The 23,490-nt window shown below is 41.4% G+C and overlaps 1 protein-coding gene across 1 annotated transcript; it reads left to right on the top strand.

The window, feature by feature from the left end:
- Positions 1-467: 467 nt before the first annotated feature.
- Positions 468-22,246, top strand: DNAJC18 (DnaJ heat shock protein family (Hsp40) member C18). The gene is made up of 8 exons (XM_033096752.1): positions 468-605; positions 2,290-2,476; positions 7,573-7,718; positions 9,923-10,108; positions 10,833-10,942; positions 11,906-12,015; positions 13,868-14,040; positions 18,855-22,246. Exons 1-8 carry the CDS (start codon positions 566-568, stop codon positions 18,977-18,979), a joined length of 1,077 nt encoding a protein of 358 aa, XP_032952643.1. The 5' UTR covers positions 468-565; the 3' UTR covers positions 18,980-22,246.
- Positions 22,247-23,490: the final 1,244 nt, after the last annotated feature.

Below are 23,490 nucleotides of genomic sequence, written 5' to 3'. Positions count from 1 at the left end.
CCTCTAACTACATAAATCTACCACCCTTTTCTACTTTTGGTGGCTCTTAAGTTCCCAGGGTTGGATTTGGCATCCCCAAAACCTGTGTCTGAATCTCCAATAGGCATTAGCGTATATTTTAAAACGATATCTTGAGGAGAAAAAGTTACACTGTCACCCTCTAGCCCACAGTTTTCAAAACCTTTGCCAAGCAGGATCTCATAGCACCTCCTTGAACGTCCCCCGTGTTAAGCTGGGCCGAAGCCACTCTCCCCATTCTACAGATGAGGAAAAGTGAGGCTCACAGGGGCCACAGTTTCCTGCTGTGAGCCACTGGCCGCGGAGCGGTCAACTAACTACCAATAACGCACCTTCACAGCCCTCGCTTTCAGTGTCGACCCCTTACTCCGCTGCATCTCCGAGGGCCCCCTCGCAGGGAGCCTGGCGGGAGTTGTAGTCCTACTGTCTCGCAGCTCCTATGGGTTCGACTACAATAACCAGCATGCCCCGCGCTTCTCGTCCCCATATCTTTCAGCCTCAGGCGAGGGGGAGTCTCGGCTGATCTGCTGACTAGCAACCGACCGATATGGCAGCAACTCTGGGCAGCGGGGAGCGCTGGACGGAAGGTATACCAGATCCTGGCCAGAGGGTCGGAGAGGGCGAGGTTCGGGAGAGATCAGGAATAGGGCTCTTGAAGGTGCTCGAGGGCTGAGATCCTGAGCCGGAGGTGAAGGATGGAGGCCTATGAGAAGATGCTGAGCCTGAGTAGGGTTCTGGACGAGGTGGGGGACCACCCAGGGCAGGGGCCGGGATCCAGAAACCAGGAGCCCTGGCTTAAGTAGTGGAACCCGCCGAGAACCGAGTCATCCGTGACGACTGGTTGCCTCCGGCCCCCAGCCCCGCCCCGGCCCGTGCCCCGCCCAGGGCCCCCGCGGCAATCAGGCCCCGCCCGCGCCTGGGTGGCCCCGAGGGTCAGCGGGGTGATGCTCCGCTGGTCTCCCGCAGCTTCCTTTCTCGGCCCTTATCCTCACCTCCAAACTGGGCCGCCTGGTCCTCGGTCTCGATTTGGTCTAATCCCTGCAGCCCGTATCAGGATGGATAGGCCGGCCTTTTCCATCCAACAGTCAGACAGAATATTGATCCAGTACCTATTATGTACCCTGCATTATGCTGATCCTGCAGCAGGGATTTGACAGACGTGGGCCTCTGAGATCACAGAACTCTCAGTTCACTGAGGGAGTCTGACAGGTAAACAGACAATTACAAAACAGGGCCAATAATGCCTGGGCTAAATACAGCAAGGTCATAGGTTTGGGAAGCACCCAACAGTCTGGGCGTCAGAGGAGGCCTCACAGAGAACGTATTACATTTGATGACATAAAGGAAGCGCTGGAGTTAGGCTGACTTAGCGGAAGAATGTCCCAGGCAGAAGGAATAGCATTTGCAAAGGCACAGAGAAAATAAAAAGCATTGCTGATTTGAAAGGAGTTTGGTGTGGCTCAAGCATTCTTATAGACTGCAAAAGAGCATATGGTAAGAGATGAGGCTAGACAGGCAGCCTGGGTCCATGATAAGAAATTTGGACAAGTAGCAGTGGATAGTCACTCAGTGGTGTTAAGCAGAAGAAAGATGTTTTTACAGCCTTTTCCATATCCTCCAGATAGGGCATGAGTTCTCTGCCTTCTTTAACTTGATTGCTATGGCCCTCTTTACATTTTGTAGGCATTATGATTAATTGAATCTTCTCCCTTTAAACTATAACCTCTTTGTGGTCAGGAGTAGGTCTTACCTGTACATCTCCTTGATCTAGTTAAGCAAATGTCTTGTACATATTAGTTCTATAACTGTTAGTTTAAAAGAATTGAATTCACCTCTACTTTCAATCTTAGTGGTGGGAGGCATTGCAACAAAAATATTATTTTATGAGCTATGTTACTTCTGACCATGGACCACAGAGAAGGAGGCTTCCCTACACTGCACTAAAGGCAAGATATCGGGCAGATGCCTCTTGAGCCCCTTTTCTGGTTCCAAGTCAAAATTATTTGCTGACTGACCAACCACTGCAGGTATCGTAGACATTATTATACTTCATGTTTATGGCATTTTAAGTTGTTCGTGGTTGCCTCCATATTTGCTGAAGGAAGATGTTTGTTTAGTTTTGTATGGATGCTTAAAAGTCGGCATGAGGTCAGTAGTCTGGCCCTCACACTCACTGGCTCGCCTGGTAGCAGCCTCCCAGATAGCTAAGACAAGTAGCAAAGTTGATTTGCAGGCAGACTGAGGCCTAATGGAGGGGCTGTTGCTTTCCAGCTTACATTGATGCAATTAGAAGAAACAAATACCCAGAAGACAGACCTCCTGAAAGTCATGACCCCTGTGGTTGCTGTAATTGCATGAAGGCGCAAAAGGAAAAGAAGTCTGAGAATGAGCGGAATCAGATCCGGCAGGGTGAGGGGAGTGCCACTTATACGGAGGAACAGCTGCTTGGGGTACAAAGGTGAGCTTGTGGTGGGATTAATTGAATGATTTTATGTAGGTGCCTGGCACAGACAATGTGCTATATAAGTATTGAGTGCTTATTATTATTGTTGTTGAAGCACAATAGCTTCTTGGCCTCAGAGGCAAGACTAGGTGAAAGTGGAGTATTAAGGTATAATCTCAAGTTAGCTGCCCTACTTCTACTGCAAGAGAGGCAAGAAAAATCAACTAAATATAACAGACATCTATACAACATTCTACTCCAAAACAGCAGAATACACATTCTCCACAAGTATACATGGAATATTCTCAGATAGACCATATTTTAGGCTATAAAACAAACCTCAATAAATTTAAAACGATTAAAATCATACAGTGTATGTTCTTGAAAATCAACAACAGAAGGACATTTGTGAAATTCACAAATGTGAAAATTAAACAACATATTCCTAAATTAACAAATAGGTCACAGAAGAAATCACAAGGAAAATTAGAAAATACTTTGAGATGAGTGAAAATGAAAACAACATACTGAAATATATGGGACACAGCGAAAGCAATACTTAAAAGGAAATTTATAGCTGTAAGTGTTCATATATTTTTTAATAAGATCTCAAATCAATAACCTAATATTCCACGTTAACAAACTAGAAAAAGAAAAGCAAACTAAATCCAAACAAGCAGTATGAAGGAAATAATATAGTGTGGAAATAAATGAACTAGAATATAGAAAAGCAAGAGAAACTCAACAAAACCCAAAATTGGTTTTTTGAAAATCAACAAAATTGATAAACCTTTACCTAGACTAACCAAGGAGAAAAGAATACTCAACTAAAATCAGGAACGAAAGTGGGGATATCACTACCAATTTTACAAGAATAATAAGGATTGTAAGAGAATACTATGAACAATTGTATGTCAACAAACTAGATAACCTAGATGAAATGGACAAATTCCTAGACAGATACAAACTACTGAAACTGATTCAAGAAGAAATAGAAAATCATATAGACCTACAACAAATAAAGAGATTGAATTAATAATCACAAAACTTCCCACAAAGAAAAGGCCAGGCTAGGATAGCTTCACGATGAATTCTATTAAATATCTGATGAAGAATTAACTAATCCTTCACAATTAATTACAAAAAAATACAAGAGAAGGGAACACTTTCCAACTCATTCTATGAGGCCAGTGTTAATCCTGTAACCAAAACCAGACAAAGATATCACAAGAACACTAAACTATCAATCAATATCCCTTATGGATATAGATTCTAGCAACATATAAAAACATATAAAAAGGGATTATATACCTTGACCAAGAGGGATTTATCCCAGGAATGCAAAGTTGTTTAACCAATGAAAATCAATCAATGTAATCATATTAATAGAATAAAGGACAAAAGCCACATGATCATTTTAATAGATGCAAAAGAAGCATTTAACAAAATCCAATACTCTTTAATGGTAACACTCAACACAGTAGGAATAGAAGGGAACTTCCTCAACCTGATGAAATCTGTCTATAAAAATTCCACAGCTAACATACTTAATGGTGAATAATTGCATGCTTTCCAAGATAGGAACAGAACACAGGACAAGAACAAGACAAGTATGTTCAGTCTCGCCGCTTCTATTCAACATTGTACTAGAGGTTCAAGCCAGGGCAATGAGGTGAGAGAAAGAAGTAGAAGCCATCTAAATTGGAAAGAGAAAGTAAAACTGTATTCACAAATGATATAATCTAGTATAGAAAATCCTAAGGAATACACACACACACACACACACACACACACGCATGCTATTAGAACTAATAAATGAGTTCATCAAAGATGCAAAATACAAGATCAATATACAAAAAGCATTGGTTTTCTATATACTAGCAATGAACAATCCAAAAATGGAAAAGAAACATTTCACTTATTACACCATCAAAAAAGTTATTAAATGCTTCGAATAAAATGCTTAGGAATAAATTTGACAAAAACGTAAGGTTGTACATTGAAAACTACAAAACTTCCTCAAAAATATACACAAATTAACCCAAAGACAATATAAGACCTAAATAAAAGAGCTAAAACTCTTAGAAGAAAACATAAATGTAAGTCTCTAGGACATTGGATTAGACAATGATTTCTGGATATGACACCCAAAGCACAAGCAACAAAATAAAAAATAGTAAGTTACACTTCTTCAAAATTTAAAACTTTGTGTTTCAAAGATACCATCAAAAAAGTGAAAAATCAAACCATAGTACAGGAGAAAATATTTTTAAATTTCATATCTGATAAGGGACTTGTATAGAAAATATTTTTAAATTTCATATCTGATAAGGGACTTGTATCTAGAACATATAAAGTACTTACAACTCAACAATAAAAAGACAAATAATCTAATTGAAAAATGGGCACAGGATTTGAACAGGTATTCCTCTAAAGAAGATAGATATACAAATGGCCAATAAGTACATGAGAAGTTGCTCAGTATCATTAGTCATTAGGAAATGTAAATAAAAACGACAGTGAGATACCATACCATCTCACACCAATGCATTAGGATGGCTATAATAAAAAAGCTGGACAATAATAAGTATTGATGAAGACACAGAGAAATTGGAATCCTTGAATATTGCTTGTAGGAATGTAAAATGGTGCAGGCAGTTTGGAAAACAGTATGGCAGTTCTTCAGACGGTTAAAAGTAGCATATGACCTAGCAATCCACTCCTAGGTATATACTAAGAGAAAGAAAAACATACTTCGACACAAAAGCTTGTATATGAATGTTCATATAGCTTTATTTATAATAGCCCAAAGATGGAAACAACCCAGAAATTCATTAACTGATGAACGGATAAACAAAATGGGGTCTGCATACAATGAATACTTTTCAATAATAAAAAGGAATGAAATATTGATACATGCACAACATGAATGAACCTTGAATATTACACTAATGAATGAAGCCAGAGACAAAAGACCACATGTTGTATGATTCCTTTCATATGAAATGTCCAGAATAGATAAATTTATAGAGACAGAAAGTAGATTAGTGGTTGCCAGGGGCTGGAGAATGGGAGAATAGGAATGACTGCAAATGAGTATGGGGTTTCTTTATGGGGTAATGAAAATGTTCTGGAATAGATAGCGGTGATGGGTGCACAACCCTGTGAACATACTAAAAAACCACTGAGTTGTACATTTAAAAGAGAGGACTTTGTCATATGTGAATTAGAGCTCAATAAAGCCTGTTATTAAACAAGTACATTTATTAAAAAAAGAGAGAGAGGCAGAGGAGTGCCTACCATGGAAGCAGGGATTGGAAACGGCTCGGATCCAAAGGATCCCCATGGGCAGCTCTGGAGGAAGGGCCCTGACTGACATTCTAGACCCCGCATTATAGCCCAACCTGTGTTCCTGACTAACTGTAAACTCTTCAACAAGACTCTGGGCTGCTGCCTGCCTAACTGAATTGTGTAGTAGCAGACTGGAGCCATTGTAAATGCCCATCAGTAGGGGATGTATACACATCCATAAAATGCAATAATGTACAGCTTTATAATATTGTAATAATAATATAATACTATGTAATATAAAACTGTATAATAGATGTATAATAATAGGCAGTATTTATGTAGTGTCAGATGCCATCAAGCAACTTGGATGAATACTTTATTTAATCATAACAGCTCTATGTGGAGTACAGCATAGGGGATAGAGTCAATGGAACTGTAACAGCCATATACGATGTCAGAGGGGTAGTAGATTAGGGGAGGGGGGTTATCACTTTGTGAGGGGTGTAAATTTCTAACTATTACATTGTTTTGTACACCTGAAACTAATAACAAAAAAATCATAACAGCCCTGTGAGATATATTAGGTTGTGATTGCGGTTTTTGCAATTATTTTCAACCTTTTAAACCGCAGTTACTTTTGCACCAACTTGATAGTTATCATTGTTAGCCCATTTCAGAAGACAGCACTGAGGCACAGAGGTTAAGTATACAGCAAGATCAGATCCCAACTAAGACATTTTGACCCCAGAGTTCATGCTCTAGTCCGGCAATTCTCAAAGTGTCGTTTGGGAACCCTAAGACCCTTTCTAGAATCTGCAAGTTTAAAACTATTTTCATAATAATACGAACACATCATTTGCCTTTTTTCACTCTCTTTCTCTCCTGAGTGTACAGTGGAGTTTTTGAGAGCCTACCCAATATGTAATTATCTCATCACTGTGTTTTAAATTTGTTTTTTCATTTTTAGTATGGTAAATATTCACAGACATAACTCATATAAACAAAAACTCTTTGGGGGGTCTTCAATAATTTTTAACAGTATAAAAAATTTCTGAAATCAAAAGTTTAGAACTGTCACTCTAGTCTAAACTATTGTCCTTTACTTCTCATCTCTATATGCTATGGCTTAACCTCTGAGATAAATTGTTAGTTTTAAGAAAAAAAAAAGGCAAGATGTAGAATGGTGATTATAATTTAGAAAGGTGATTTTAATTACCAAAAAGCTGCCATTTAGGTAATAAAAAAATAGAGAGCTCTCTGTACATATACTCACACTATACATAGGATTCACAGAAAACTAACAGCGGGAGACTGGGGACAGGCAATGTGGAAGCAGGAAGAGTTTTCACTGTATGTAGTTTAGTACTGTTGGATATTTTTAATAATATATACATCTTATACTATGTGTACATTTAACTTTTAAAAACAAAGTTTAAAAAGATAGCCATAAGGAAGAGAGAGAGAGAGAGAGATGGAACAAATAGGGTGGTTAGATGTTTCTTCCAGCTTACTATGATGGTTCAACTCCCAGGACATTAGCCTGCACCTTGATGGTAAGGATTAGCATACTTGTTCTATCCACTTGCGGGGCTATAGAAAGAATAAAATATTCAATGTAAAAATACTTTGAAAGGCATTAAGCTCTCGGTGGGAGGAGGACATTGTTAATAACTTTGAAAGTTTCATTAATGTGTTCAGCTCTTTCCTTTGAGGTTTATTTTGGGGCTCACAGATTGGAGGAAGTATCGATGTACTATTTTGCAGTGAATTGAACAAAAGGGGCCTTTGTAAACATACGTATTTCTGATGTGTGTTTTTAGGATTAAGAAATGCAGAAATTACTATGAGATTCTGGGAGTTTCTCGAAATGCCAGTGATGAAGAGCTTAAGAAAGCTTACCGAAAACTCGCCCTGAAATTTCACCCTGACAAGAACTGTGCTCCTGGAGCAACAGATGCTTTCAAAGGTCTGATCCTGAACTGATGCTTAATTCTGCCCTCCTTATGATATTTGGTCATAAGTTTGCAGCCTCCCCTGTAATTGTGTTATAAGGCCACACGCAGTGTCTTTTTTTTTTCCTGCCACACCTCTTCAGTAGTGATCACCTGCATAGGTCCCTCCTGTCTTCATTCACTTACCTTAATTTCTTTTGGAAAAAATATTTGGTTTCTCTGTGACACCTTTTGGAACCATTCATCCATTTCATTGATTCAGCAAATACTGATTGAAGATCTAGGTGCCAGGTGCCACCGTGAATAAAACAGACATGATTCTTTTTGTGGAACTTACAGGCCGGGGGCTGCTAGCAAGTCGGACCTAGACAGCATTCCCAAACTTCTTTGACTGTGGAACTCTTTGTTCATGAAACCTCTGTGTATAAAAAGCATAAATACAGTTATAGATCAAATCTTTCTTCCATGAATTTCCATGATACTTTCAGAAATATATTTTTAAAAACATTTTGGACCCAATGCATAAATAAAAATCTTACTTAAGAGCTTCACCACCAGTTAAGTCAGTGAGTGATTCAGGCAAGGATTACCAATGGGTGCTAAAACTGTTGGGTGATAGCTTATTGTTGAATAGGATATTCATATGATGTCAAAGTATCACCCCCTAGGATATTTATTGATTACAAAGGGGAAAAATTCCTCTATAATGGAGATATCTAGCTGTCATCACTTTAACCAATTGATCCAACTTACCATCCCCAAATATTGGAATAACCTAACCTTATTTGATATAGCACCTATGTGGTATTCCTGCCAAAATGTTTGACTTGAATTTAATAATGAGGAAACGATCAAAATATGGGACATTCTACAAAGAACACTGACTTACTCTCAAAAAATTCAATATAATGAAAAGGTGAGGAGACTGTTCTAGATTAAAAGAAACTAAAAGAACATAAAACCAAATACAATACATGAACCTTGCATGGATTTACTGGGTAACAATGAATTGATGTTCATTTTCTTAGCTGCAATAATGGTATTGTGATCATGTAGGAGAATGTCTTTCTTTTTAGGAGCTATATGCTGAAATATTTAGGGGTGAAGTGTCATTATATCTGCGGCCCACTTTCAAATGGTTCAGCAAAAGAAATGTATATATATCATATATATGTTTGTATGTATGTACAGAGTTAAGGAAAGCAATATGGCAAAATGCTATATAGATTTGAAATTTTTCAAAACAAAAAGTAAAAATTGATAAATCTGAGAAATTTTAAAAAGTCAACATTTACCTCAGAGGACAATATACTTTTGTTGATGTTCCATTGTGAATCTAGTTCTCCCTACAGTTTCTACAAGGAAACAAATAGATAACCCACATTCTCTTTATATTTTCATGTAAGAGATCTCACAGACTAATGCCTTCTCTCTGATAAATCTGCCAGATTTCAAGGGATGTGAATGTTTGAGCAACTTCAAGTTTTTTTGTTTTTTTCTGCTTAGCTGTTTTATTGCTGTAAACATTTAATACAATTCCCTAGCTGGAAGAATCGTAAAGAAATGCTCTTTCTGACTGTGTTTCTGATAGTGTTGACGAGTCGGAGGTAGGGGGTGAGAATGTCTTAAAAGATTTTCTTTTGAGGTTTTTTTGATTGCAGGTACAGATTGTATGTTTAAATGAAATTGGACCAATAGGGAGGAGCGGTCATGGTAAGCGTATATAATCTATTCAGTCTCTGAGCTCTCACTGAGACACTGGAGATACATTTCTTAATCTCTATAAAGACTATTTTCTAAAGGAAGCTGAAATAAGATTGTGATGAGTGAGGGCTTTGCTTTTAGCCAAGCAACAATTTTACTGATTATTTTATTCAGGTGATTGTTTCTAGACTTCAAGTTAGACCACCACTATTTATGTATGAACTGTTTCCAACCATAAACTATTGCTCTCAAGTGAAATAAGAACACATATTTGATAAAAGAGAGCAGTAGTTCTTAGTTCATCTTGAATCCAGTGTTGTTTCTGGCTGTAAAAATTCGATCATGGAAAATTTCAAGGGCAAGCACTCTGATGAACTTTCTGGGCCCAGGCACCTCCCTTGGGCTCCTGTGAAGCTATCTAGCACTAATCAGCTCTGGGCTCTTCATTGCTGCTACCTGGAGCTATATAGCAAAGACAGTAATGTACTCAGATGCTTTTTGGTTTTCGTTGCAGCGATAGGAAATGCCTTTGCAGTCCTGAGCAATCCTGACAAGAGACTCCGCTATGATGAATATGGAGATGAACAGGTGACTTTCACTGCCCCTCGAGCCAGACCTGATAATTATTACAGGGACTTTGAAGCTGACATCACTCCAGAAGAGCTATTCAACGTCTTCTTTGGAGGACATTTTCCTACAGGTTAGTATTACAAAATTATCATTTAAAAATATGTATGTATCAGCAAGCTCCTATTTGAGGATTTGAATAGAGGGACATGGTATGGTGGAAACAGCAAGAATTTGGAATCAGGTACCTGAGATTTGAGGCAAGTCTTTAGCCTCCAACTGTGCATGATTCTGACCAAACCACTTCGTCTCTCTTATTCTGTTTCCTCACGTGAAAAATGGGGATTATGATACCTACCTCACAGGGCTGCTGTGAAGATTAGATATTTTTAAGTGCTTTATAAATAAGTAACAAAATGCCTATTATTATCATTATTGCAAAATAGCAGCTATGTAAAGATAAAAATTAGAAAAGTACCCCCAGAGAGTTGAAGTTGGGGTAATTAAATGCCTAGAAAGTAAGTTGAATTTTATGAATTGCTATTAAAGATACTAGAGACATAAGCTGATATCGGGCAAGGAAACAAACATGAGCATGTCAGAGAGGACTCATGGCCCAAAAACTTTCTTTACTAGCTTTTTGGGGCTCTCTCACTCACTGATTACAAAGAACTATTTAAATAAAGGCAGGAGAGCTAACACATTCTATTTCCAGCTAGTTCACCTGGCGTACCTACTGCTTTATTTTCCTACGGGGTAAGATGGCACAATACTCTGTCCTCAGAGAAGGACCTTGGAAAAGGCAATGAAAGAATGTCTGCCACATCACATACTAAGGGTTTTTCTTTCTTTTCCAGGAAATATTCATATGTTTTCAAATGTGACCGATGATACCCAATATTACCGCCAGCGGCACCGACATGAGAAGATGCAGACACGGAAGGAGGAAGAAGAAGAAAAACCTCAGGTACCAGAAGGACAGAACTGCTGCTCATAAACACTTGTACTGAGTAGCCTTTATGGTGTCTGGTTTTAGAAGTTCAACCTGAAATACGTTACTAAAATGAGCTTTAGTTAAGTTGAGGCAGTAGCAGAAGAGCTGGGTAATGGGCCCAAATAGGCCAGAATGGTAACCCCCCCTTCTTTGATGGCTGTCTCAGTAAATCAGTTCCCCTGTGGGCTGTCTTGATCAAGGTTTCTTGACTGAATAAAAAAGGAACCCGCTTCAAAATATTCAGAACTAAAAGGGGGTTAAGGTAAGGGATCAAGGGGGTCTCATGGAGCTCGAAGCAGGAAGCGCAGCTGGACCTCAGGGCAGATGAGAATCAGGAACAGGGGTGGTCAGGCACCCATACAGCTGTGCTCCCCATGACTAGTTGAGGCCAGATTGTCTCCAGTTTTTCCACCTCCCTGCAGTCTGGCTTGTTCTACTTCTCCTTGCAAATGGCCAGTCCGCAGTGCCTAAGAGTATGTGTCCTTTCTTCTAGTGACTGCCGAGCAGTGAACAGTGATGAATTTCAATCCCAAATTCCTAGCGGGGGAGAATGTGATTATTTCCTGCTAGGGTTAGATGTCTCCGAGTCTGTTCAGCTGTGATCAAAACAACAAAGTTGCATAATACTAACATGGTCCTGTGAGAGTCCATGAGGCTCATCCAGAGGCGTCTGCTTCACCGGATGCAGGGGGTGGAGGGGGCTGCGGGAGAATTACTAGGTGTCAATCCTGGTTGTGGGCGGGCCTCCTTCAGCTTTCTCAGCAGAGAGAACAGAGTCGTTTGGTACTTCTCAGCAGAAAGTACAGCCTTTCAGAAAAGCCTGGGGCTTTGTGCACTGTATTGGTAATTTGTATTTTCGTTGGGAAAACAATCCTGTTTTCTATAAGCTTTATATTGATGAAGAACACTTACACCAAATACTTTTCTCTTTTTCAGACTACTTATTCTGCATTTATTCAGTTACTTCCAGTTCTTGTGATTGTGATTATATCTGTCATTACTCAGCTGCTAGCTGCTAACCCCCCGTATAGTCTATTCTACAAATCGTAAGTCAAATATTTATAAATCTTAACAATCTGAAGGGTGAAAGACTTTCAGGTTTTGCCCATACCTTACTAACATTTCATTTCACCTTTTGTTGTAGAAAACACTAATTTTGCGTTTAAAGGAACAGCTGAATAGTAACAGTGCAGACTCAAAACTAATGTGGGCAGTTTCCGGTGTCCTCAGGATACGAGTTGTTTTGTTCTACAGCGACATCATCTGGTCAGTTGCAGAGCGGCAACAACTAGTTGCTGCAGGATTAATAGAATAACTCCAGGTTCAGATTAAATCCTTATCACTCTACGTTAGAGTTAGAAAGGATCTTATTGAGATTGTGATAGTATCGCTGGATCTGTAGGTCAGGGAACATAGTAACCGAGGTCCAGTGATTATTTTCAATTTAAGAAATTGCAAGAAGAGGACATTTATTCATGATAAGGCTACATAGTCAAGCCATAGTATCACATTTCTTTGCTTCAGCTAAAAATATAGAAATTCATTGTAATGTCTGTAGTTTATGACCTCTGATGGGAATGTTTTTATTTCTCCAATTAATTCAATTCTCAAAGTTTGGTCTCCAGACCAGCATCATCACCATCAAATGGCAACATGTTAGAAATGCAAATCCTTAGGCCTCGCTCCATATCTACTGAATCAGAAAGTCGGAGGATGAGCACCAGCAATTTGAGTTTTAACAAGCCCTCCAGATTATTCTGGTCCACACTCAAGTTTAAGAATCATTATTTTTTAAATTAATAATGAGAAATTAGTCATTACTCTTTATTATAGTTTAGTAGATAGAAACCTTACAAAATATGGAGTCCATGGGGCAAATATAACAGGAAGAGTCTTTGTTGGTGATCCCTGAAGCCTCTCATTCTAGGTCAATATCTTTATTTTACAGAGAAGAAATCAGACTCAGAGAGAGGTTGTTGCTATCAGTTCACACTGGCCTGATCCTCCTATTTCCTGACTTCCTAAGTTCTTCCATCTGCTCCTGCTACGTCCTTTCTTGTCAGGCCAGTGGTGGCAGTAAGGAACCTGCTAACAGCTTCCCAGAGGAAGGTGGTAGCAATCATAGCCTGAGCTCTTAGAAATTCAGCAAGATACTTAAGTCGAGAAATCAAAGGAGAAGCCTGGAAAGAGGTCAAGTGTAACTCATTTGAGATGCAATTTGTCCAGTTGGAATAAATCAGCTTGCATTTTGCACATTGCTGTCACATTGTTCTAACTTGAATTTGAGCTCCCTTCTATACTTCCGTATGGTTAGACTTTAGTTAACCCAGACATGTCAATGTTTCTGAGCCACAGATACCACTGGACATCTTAGACCCACAGAGAGTTAGCTAGGAAGCATCACTGAAATCTCTTGTCTGAGTTTTTTTGCAGTTCTCACTTAGCAGCTATGTGTGAAGTACTTATTATAGTGTCCTAAGGATTGATGCTAGGTTGGTATAAGCCTTCTGGTCCTGTACAAATAGTTTCCTGTGACAATCAGTTCATTCACCCAGCATTTACCAATAGCCTACTCTATGCCAGGTCCCACACAATATACAAATTGTTTTTTTAAGCATTAGCGTTCTACTTTTAGCATAAAAAGCAGAGTAAGACAGGTGAATCCTTTAAGAGAATAAAGTAACTGTGCTGAGGCCTAATCCACAGTATGAACATGCTCAAAGAATAGCAATTATGACATTATACTTACTGCTTTGCTAGGGAAATAATAAATGTTAAGTGCATCAGAAAATGTTATCTTCATCTCCCCAATGAAGAGACGTGCTTGTGATCATGATATATGTGCGGCCAGTGTTAACACATAAGAAGCTTACCTGAGCCTCTCTCTCCCTGTTTCAGGGCCCTGGGCTACACCATTTCTAGAGAAACCCAGAACCTGCAGGTGCCTTACTTTGTGGATAAAAACTTTGACAAGGCCTACAGGGGAGCATCTCTGCGTGACCTGGAGAAGACGATAGAGAAGGATTACATTGATTACATACAGACGAGTTGTTGGAAGGAGAAACAACAAAGTAAGATGCTGTAAAAGGGCTTTTAGCTGGTGGTCGTGCTTCCAACTTGGCGTCCCCAGCTTCCCGATCCCTCGTCTCCTCGCTGGAGTCGCACATGTTTATGTGAACAGAGGGAGGACAGAGGCCCATTCAGGATACTACAAAAAAAAGAAAAAAGAAAAAGGAAAGTTTATTGACAGGACACATGTGGTCAGGACTTGGAAATCTTAGGAACTTAGGCAGGCAGCACTAGTTGCCTGTCTATCTGTCTCTGAGTCTCTGCCTCTCTGCCAGCTGCCTTCCTTTGCTTCTTCAAGCTCTCCTCCTTCATAACCTTACTTTCTATGCTTTGTTTTGGTTGCTACCTCTTCCAACTTCCCCAACCCCACCAGTCATTGGCTCCCTTCTATATCACAAGCTTCCTCTGTAAGTTTTAATTGCTTGCTGGTTTGGTCCAATTTCCTAATTTCACATTTTCCTAGAGGAAAATCTGATTGATCCAGTCTAACTTTTTGAGCCAGACCAGAGGTTTGTAGGTTGTTGGTTTTGAGTCCTGTGTCCCTCCCTTCCTATCCAGTTGGTTTTGACCACACTGAACAAAAGTCACCCTCCCTGGTCTGCCCCTTCAGCATGGGTGGGTGTGAATAGGCCTTCCACTCTGTTTCCTTCTCTGGAGACAATGGGGGTAACATTAAAGGGGGAACTGTAAGCCAAGTGTCTGCCACATGGCTTTCAGTTCCAGTGAGTGTTAATCGGGAGTCCTGGTAGCAAGGGTAGCGCTGTGTCTCAGCCAATATGTTCACCTTTCATGCCACTGAATTCCACACACACACACACACACACGCACATATGCACACACACCATTAGAAACTGTATCTTATAAAACTTGGCTTTGGTAACTTTTAAAAAGCAAACTCTAATGCATTTTAAAAACCTTATTACTGGGTATTATTAAACAACTAAAAGTGTCTTATAAAATTAGCTCTTCAGTCACAGTGCTGCTAAGCTGCTGACCCATCGCATATCCCAACCCCCACCTAAATTAATCTCGCCTTCCTGTGTGTTCCTAAAGCACTTTGTCCACCCAGCTAACACAGTACTGCTCTCGCAGTTAGTGTTCTATAGCTACGTGTCAGTCTCTGTGCTGGACTGTGGGCTCTCTGAGGAGAACAACCATGTCTGAGGACTTTTGTGTCCCAGGCACCTGGCGTAGTTCTTGCCTCAGAACAGGTGCTCAACAAATCTTTTGAAGAGAGGATTCTCAGGACTGGGAAACAATGGAAATGCTGAGGATTAGTAATCACAGAGCAGGGTTACTGTCCTAACCCGAGCCCTTGGCGGCCTTCTCCCTGCTCTCTACTTCTGTAGGGCAAAGCCCACCTGAACTCTCGGGTGCATTAGGAGCGTGGTGGGCAAGGGCTCTGGGGTGTAAAGGGAATTAAGCAGGAGGAGGAAGTCGCTTTTTTATTGGAAGTACACTACCGCATGTTAAACTAGGTTTTGTAAGTTTGCAAAAATTAGGAAAGAATTTGGAGCAAGATAAAGGCCTTAGACTAAAAGGCAGTATATTCGTGGATTCAAATCAGGTAAAGGCCACAGTGTGTGTCCTAAAAGTCCCCCGTTGTTTTGGCCACTGGGAGGGTTTTGAATTTGTTGCCTTCTACAAGAACTGTATGATCTGCATTTCACATTCTTCAGACACACACCCACCCACACACATACCCCCACTAGAACTATGCAAAGAGCTCATGGTAAGGATTGCACCTAATGTGGCTTATGTCCCATCCCCATGAGGCCTAGTTTCAGGGCTTTGGCACTCTCCAGGTATAAATAAAAATCCAGTGAGTAAACTTGGTGCATGTACCCACAAGTTCCAAATGGTGGGTTATCAGCACACACCCCTTAAAAGTCTATTTCTGGCATTTAAGGATGGTGGCTGCCCGGAGCCTCCACACAACCCAAGTGCCATTTGAGAACAAGCAGCATCTGCCCTCCGGATCCAACAGCAAGTGCAGCCAACAAGGTTAAATTTAGCACTTGGAGGTTGTAAAAATAAACCCACTTGAGAACAAAGTTCACTCTTGGCACAATACCGAATGGAAACTGATTTTAGCAAAGTTAGCTATTGTCTTTCAAAATCTTTTGTTCATTTCTTTTCTCTGCTCTTCCTTAGAATGCTTATTGTGTGTGAGCTTCTGTGAGTGATCCCTTCCTATGAACACTAATTGCCCTGTTTTCGCCTTCCTAGCTACATCTAGATAATAAACCTGATGCCAGGGAAAGTGGGCTGGGCTGGAGAAAAGTAATGGGCAGCTGGGCCTGGCGAGCTAAGCTGGGATCCTCGCCCTGCCTGACAGAGGAGCACTTCTTTCCATGGCCTTGAGCAGGGTAGCAGAGTGGGTAGAAGCTTAAACTTTGAAATGGGGATAAATGCACTTCCTTCTAGAAAGGTTGTTGGATTATAGAAGATGGTATGGGTATAACGCTTAGCAAGGTGCCTGGCACACAGTAAGTGCCTAGTACCTGGGGGAGTCCAGGCCTTGCTAGACCAGATGCAGCACTGTCTCATGGGGCTGGATCGTACGGGTGCTGGGATCTGTTGGGGTCTTACGAATGTCAAGACTCTGAACCGGGCTTTTGTGCAGTGTTCTTGGGAGAGGCTCTGGGACTTGCTTCTCTTGACAATTTGCCTGAGTCAGTTTACCTTGAAAGCTCAATTCTCTGTCTATTTGTTATAGTGGAAATCAGGGCAAAAGAAACATTTTGCAAAGAAGAAAAGATGTTCTCTGGATCCTGCCCTCCCAAAGATTTTTTTTTTCTCTTAGAAGTTATTGAATATTAACAGAACTTGTCAAAAGTAACATTTTCATTGAGTTAACCTTTTGCTTTACTGAAGAGCAAAAGGATTCATTGGCAGTTGGGAAAGAAGTTTCTCTAAGCATGGTCATGGAGGTGTGGGCCACGGTTCCTTGAAATAGTGACCTTGTGCAAGGTCATTGCTCGGAAGCAGGGGTCTCAGTCTCTAGAGCATTGAAACCTGGTTTCAATGAACTTTATGAAAAGCAATGTTATATTTTGAGAAAAGCATTAATATATGTGCAGTTATCTTTCATCAGCTTATTACAGTGGTCTTCAATGTAGAAAATAGTAAGAATCACTATCCTTAATGTTTTCTGGAATGAGATTTCAGTCAATGAGGCATTAAGATAAGCTTGGTAAGCAAAAAAAAAAAAAAAAACCTAAAGAAATAAAAAAATAAAATAAAAGAATGAGAAGGAAAAAAAAAAAAACAACCCTAAAGAAATCATTTCAAGGAAAAGCAAAGCCACAGAATCTGATCCATAACTATGATTCCAGAGGACCAAAGGGATAAACTGATTTTGTCGAGGCCTCCTGCACAGCTTTCTCACATGCCAAAGGGGCCAGAGAAATGGAGTTAGTGGGACACTGGGTAGGACACAGGAGCAGAGGGCTTTCACTGGGGTGTGGCACATGATCCTCCATGAAGTCCCGTCCCCTGCAAGGATGACCGTGCCAAGGCCAGCTCTGGCTAGCAGGCACTGCAGGCACCCATGCCAAGAGAAGAGAGCACATTGTTCTGGAGCCTAGGAGACCTGCTGCTTGCCAAGCAACTGCTGGGCTAGGGCGCAGGCTCTGAGCCCCCATTGTAGAGGGAGCGTTTTCATGCATACCCACCCCTCACCCTCGAGTCCTGCACTTAATCTGCACTTTGGGCCTTACTTGGTGTAAATAGAATCATTGTGAGCAGAAATGCCAGACAGTGCTTTGTGTTGACAGAAACGTATTCAGAAACCCATGCCCATTGTCCCCATTTTAGTTCGTTTCCAGGCAGTTTGGTGATTAATCTGACAGGTGCCTCTCATTCCACCAAGAGAAACAAAATCTGTCAGCAAGATGATTAAGAACAAGTAGACACGTTTCTAAATGATTAAAATAGCATTTTCACAAGTATGGTCCTTTAAACAACGAGTTGCTGCCGGCTGTCGGAGGCTTTCAGAAGCCACACAGCCCATCCAAGCATACACAACACGTCTCTGGAGGTGCTTGTCAGGCCTTCCCCCCTAAGACTGTCCCTGAAACTTTACAGAAGAATAAAAAATAGAGGCAGCCAACCGGCGTTGAGTCGGGGAAGACAGCAGAGATTACATTCTGGTTAAAAATAGAATGATCGTCTCCACCATGAAGAGAGAATGAAATTCATTTAGTCAAGGAGACAAAGGTCACCGGATCCAGATAACCACTTTTAAAAGAGCCCAGCTACCTTTGGCCTTTGAGTTAAGGACCCCACATGTGGGAAGGGAATGAAGAAAGCCGCCAGCAACTTGGCCTTCTGCGGAAGGCATACCCACCGGAAGTAGGCTCTGTGTCACGTAGCATGTATGAGCTATGATCCAGCAACACGGGAAAGAAGGAAGCAGCTGTCTTTGTTTCGGATGACGGGAACAGGCGATTGGACTCCATTCTTTCCCAACTGCCATCTGAATACCATTCGTAGGAAGACTGTGGAACAGTCTCCTCTTACTGCACATGTGCGGGGCTTCCTAAGTCTGGTGCCAAATGTTCTATTGATAAGAACTAAATAAGGCTGGTGCTTTTAGAATAGAGCGCAGATAGTGTAGGACCCCAGGACCACAGGTGTCCTTTAATCCTTAGCACCTGGTGTAGCTGCCTGATACGTGTTTCTTGAATAAATGAGTTCCTTAAATTTAATTGAAAGAAAAAGCATTAAATAAAGGAGCTTTGAGTCTAGAAATGTTGAACTGAAGCAAAGGAGCTCAACTCTTGATTCATCGGTTACCTCTTTTATCTTTCAGAGTCGGAGTTAACAAATTTGGCAGGATTATACAGAGATGAACGACTGAAACAGAAAGCAGAGTCGCTGAAACTTGAAAACTGTGAAAAACTTTCCAAACTTATTGGCCTACGCAGAGGTGGCTGAGAGGATGATAGTCCTACACAGGGTTGGGGTTTTGCTACTTATTACTATTTATGTTCCTAATTCCATTTTATAATACAATATTAGTAAATGAACATTTTACAATTTGCTAACTTTGTTTGGTGGGCAGCGTTGAAGGCACTTGAGCATGGAGCCATACTTGTCATCACAGACTTCTTCCTTGGCATCGGCTCCAGGGGTCAGGAACAGTTCATCTAAGTTGAATTAATGGCAAAGCATTGGATTCAACCCCCCTGCTCCACACCTGCCCTGCCTCTAGGAATGTAGGCCATCCCAGAGCACATCCATGTTTTCTTTCTTCCCTTCTTTACGTAAGTCTCAATACCCCGTCATTCCTAGGCATAGCCAAAGCAGCTTAATACTCGTTGTTTACGACGTGCACCAAGAATTATACCTCTCCCTTCATGAGAGCTGTCACCTCCCCTAGGATTCTGCCTTTGGAACATGTTCCTACTCCTAGTTCCATGTTCTAAGGCGAATGTGCAGAAATGTAAGCTATTATAATCAATAGTTTTCTGTTTGCCTGATCTGTATTCAGAGTTACTAGCATTAGCAAACTGCCTGATTTCAGTTTCTTTTACTTCCTCTCTCCCTTGCAGAGGGTCCAGAAATTAAAAGCTATTGAGTGGAACAATTCAATGGACAATTTAGAAGAAGGAAGCAGGGGCCAGGGCTGAAGGTAAAATGTAATAATTAGTGCAAGTTCACCAGTCCATCAGAGAACCCAGAGAATGTTCTTTTTGTCATTTCCCTTTTCAGCCGCCCACATTAGCTAGTCCCTACACCCCACAGAGGTACAGGGGTCAGCCCTAAGAAGAAGAACTGCCAGCCAACCGGGCTATGAGGGTCTGGAGTTGGCCCCAGCAGTCACTGTCTAACCCGGCGCCCTGTAGTTTGTGATATGAGATGCTTTTTCATGTAGTCAACATTTATTGAGTGCCTAGCGTGAAGCAGGGGCTCTCACATATATTTTCTTATGTTAGTCTCCTCACAGCTCTGCGAAGTAGACATCTTATCCCTGCTTCTATGAATGAGAACATGCGCCCAGATAGGATGAATGGTTGACCTGGGTCACACACTGGTAATGGCAGAGCTAGATGCTAGGCTGATTATCAGGTAGAAAGTGTGAGATCATCCCCAATTCTCAGACGATTCTGGCCAGGTTGGTAAAGCAGAATATTTCCCAAGGATACCCCTGGCCCCCCGGCCCTGTGACCCTGTATCCTTTCTATGGCAGTCCTGCATCCACTCAGGACACTTTCCTGGTCTTTAGAAAGCAAGCCCCTCCCTACACCAATTCTGTATACAAAACATGAGGTCCCTCAAAGACAGGCAGCCCTTCCCACTGGTGACAAGAAAGGGCATAAGTTGTTACCTGGACCATGTGGTTCTGGGCCTTCCTGCAAAGACGAGCTACCAGGATTGAGTGGCCCAGATTGTCATGAAACTGAACCTGGAAGGAGAGTCACCTACTGGTGACTGTAGTCTACACTCCATATTTTTCTCAGAATGGAAGTAAAGTTCCTGTTGGAAGGAGAGTCTACATGAAAACTGATTTCCAAAGTAGAATTTCTCCTTTGGATGCATAGCCATGATTCAGGCAGATGTGTCTAGCATGATTCAACATGTGGGCATTCTACAGGTCAGGATATGCGTCCAGAGGTAAAGAGTGGGGCTTTGGTGGCTGGTAGGGGACAACTACTCAGCTATGGAGTGGGGGAGCAGCTCCAGAGATAGCGAGATTTGCTGCCCACCCATGTCTATCCTCCAGGGTTTTGGGGGCTTCCTTGATCCCCTCTGAGTGACTGAGGGGATTTACATGGTAAAATGTGCCTGTGAGCCAGACAGACTGGAAGATTTTCCTGTGTACATAAAAATCAAAGCTCTCCTCTCCCCAGCCCCTGCTAGAAAATGGGCCATAATTAAACTGACTTGACAAGTTAAAAGACCCTGCTCTAGCTGCCCATGAATAGTGTAGTGACATATTTTATGGATTTCATGGCAGACATGAGTTATCTGTGATGATAGTAAATAGAGGCAATACTAACTAACTCCAATAAATGTCAGGTCTATTGTCTGTTTTTGTAGCACTGATGGTACTGTTTTATTTATTACCTAATAGACCACAACATTCACATCTTGTTTTCCTCAAGGGAACGGTATTTGCATTCGGTTGAAGGATAGTTTAATCTATTTGGTATGGACCAGAATATTGTTAAACTATAATTTCCTGGGTTATATTTTAGATGGGTTGTCTGCATGGTGGTAAAAAATAAGCGTCTTCCTCTTGCCTACATCCTTTGGAAGGTTTCCTGGTCATATATAAACTCTTGTGGTAAGGCTTTTTCTTGCTGTCAGAACTTGGCTGCAGCTCTAGACTGTATCTATGAACGTCAGTACAAATCGGAGGCGTGATATCGGAGTGGGGCTGAGAAATGGGGCTTGAGGCTCAAGTGGAAACTGAAGCTCTCAGTCATTAGAATGAAAGTGCTTTCTGCACTGCAGGATCAGCAGTGAGGAGGGAAGCATGAAAAGCCTCACCACAAAGAACACTGCAGCTTGAAGGAATCCGTGCCCCCAGATTAGCAACTCTGGGGTTCATCTCAAACCAGAAAACTTCTGAACTTCCTTGATCACCTCCAGCTTGGAAGAAGTGACCCGAGGGAAAATGCCATTGCTATGCTTCCTATTGGGAACTATTAGAAATTACACTGAGCTCCAAATCTCACTGGAACAGGGGGTCCAGCAGCCTGGCCAAGCTATGTGTTCTTCTCATTTCCATCCTCACACTCAGGACTGGTTCTGGAAGGAGGCACTGCCGGGATTCCAGAAGCTTTCTGTTCCAACTGGCCAACACATGCAAGTAGTCTCTGCATGCACTGTTCCTCACAGGAGCTAGCACTTAATTCGTATTTATTTTAGATTCATTTAGGTGTAAGCTTAGTTTCCTGATATATTTGTTTTGGGAAAGGGCCAAGTTACTATACATATTTTTTGACCCTGCATTGTTGATACCTCGTGCAGTGACCACCAAGTAACTATATACCCATGTGTTAGATACTGATTACATCATTTGCATCCCACTCAGTATTTGGAATTAAAGATGTGAATGTTCTGTGACCAGAGCCAGGTTTGACATAAATGGAATCAGCTCTGGGTGAAGTGTAAACCCTGAAAAATCTGGTCACTTGATCTACTGCATCTGGACTGAGTGTATTTTAACAGAGAAAGAAATTAAATGATTTTATATAAAAAACTGCTTTATGTTTTTCCTTTGTTCTTTTACCTTTGCCCATAGCATCCTTGTGGAACCGCACGTGAACTTCTTCAGCATTCATTCTGCTTTAGTCCAAGTTAGCTTTGTGTAGCCTGAGAGAACTATAACTCACCTGCATTCTTTCCCCCGGACCCCCCTACTGCACATGTACTGTAGATCCACTCTTTTTAAGCATTAAGCCTTTAGGACTTTAGGTTCTGGTCAGTGTCAAACTCAAGAATAAGGCTTCAGGTCTATCAACCATGATCAAGATACAATAACCAAACCTCAAATCAGAATAAGGTTTTAGTTGAATAAAGATAACGTGTTAGCCTCAGTTATGTTTCAGCTCCAGACTCATGACCATGGATCGCATCCCCTGGAGCCCAGACTAAACAAGGCCATGACTGACACCAGGACCTGAAGCCATGATCAATTGCTCCCTGCCTTAGCCCCGACCAATCAGTACAGCCCACAATCCCAACTCCCATAGTAACCATGATTAGTAATTTTTCTCTTTTATAACCTGGCTACCAGAAGCCATCAGAGAGTCAGGTTTTTGAGAGCACAGGCTCGCCTGTGTCTCTGGGATTGGTGCCTGTGGACCCCGTACCCCAGTCCAGAGTGATAATCACTCGCCAGACAAAATCACCACCGCCCTCTGTGGACTCACCCGATGGGTGACGAACACAGGTGCCAACTCCCTAAATAAACCTTTACTTTCTTTGCTGCAAACTCCTGCTTGTGTCTTTTTTTTTTTTTTCGGCCTTGATGCCCGCAGGCAAGCAGACTCTGAGTCTATGGTAACACTGGGCACTGCATATTGCCTGACTCCCTCGGAGCCACTGAAGACTAGAGAAGCTATTGACCTCTGTTCCAGTCTTCCCTCATCCATCAGTGGAATTATTGGTGTTTAGAACAATAAATAGCATTGGTGGCATCACCAATTCTGTATTTGTTTTCTATCAGATAACTGCAACTACAGCATATTATAGCCAGTGTACAGATCAAAACTACTGAGCATCTGAAATCAGGTGTTATCCCAGTTCCTTGCTGGCTTTGTTCCCAATGGCCCACATTTAGGAAAATTTGGGTTTAAAAATGGTTCAGTTGGGTCCTCCAGAGCCCAACTGGTCATAATAAACCCTCTCATTTGGAAAAAGACTGCGATGAGATTCAATTCAACAAAGATGGAGAATTCACTATGTCCCAGGTGAGCTGAGTTTTTGGGATGGGG

The sequence above is a fragment of the Rhinolophus ferrumequinum genome, chromosome 24 (genome assembly GCF_004115265.2).
Source record: "Rhinolophus ferrumequinum isolate MPI-CBG mRhiFer1 chromosome 24, mRhiFer1_v1.p, whole genome shotgun sequence".
NCBI classification, from domain to species: domain Eukaryota; kingdom Metazoa; phylum Chordata; class Mammalia; order Chiroptera; family Rhinolophidae; genus Rhinolophus; species Rhinolophus ferrumequinum.
Note: the sequence above shows the minus strand (reverse complement) of the source record. Positions and strands in the feature narration are given on the sequence as shown.

Coding starts and splice junctions, on each gene's coding strand:
- DNAJC18 (XM_033096752.1), top strand. CDS start 566: ATGGCAGCAACTCTGGGCAGCGGGGAGCGCTGGACGGAAG. Junction 606..2,289: donor CGGGGAGCGCTGGACGGAAG/GTATACCAGATC, acceptor GTTGCTTTCCAG/CTTACATTGATGCAATTAGA. Junction 10,943..11,905: donor AAGAAGAAGAAAAACCTCAG/GTACCAGAAGGA, acceptor TCTCTTTTTCAG/ACTACTTATTCTGCATTTAT.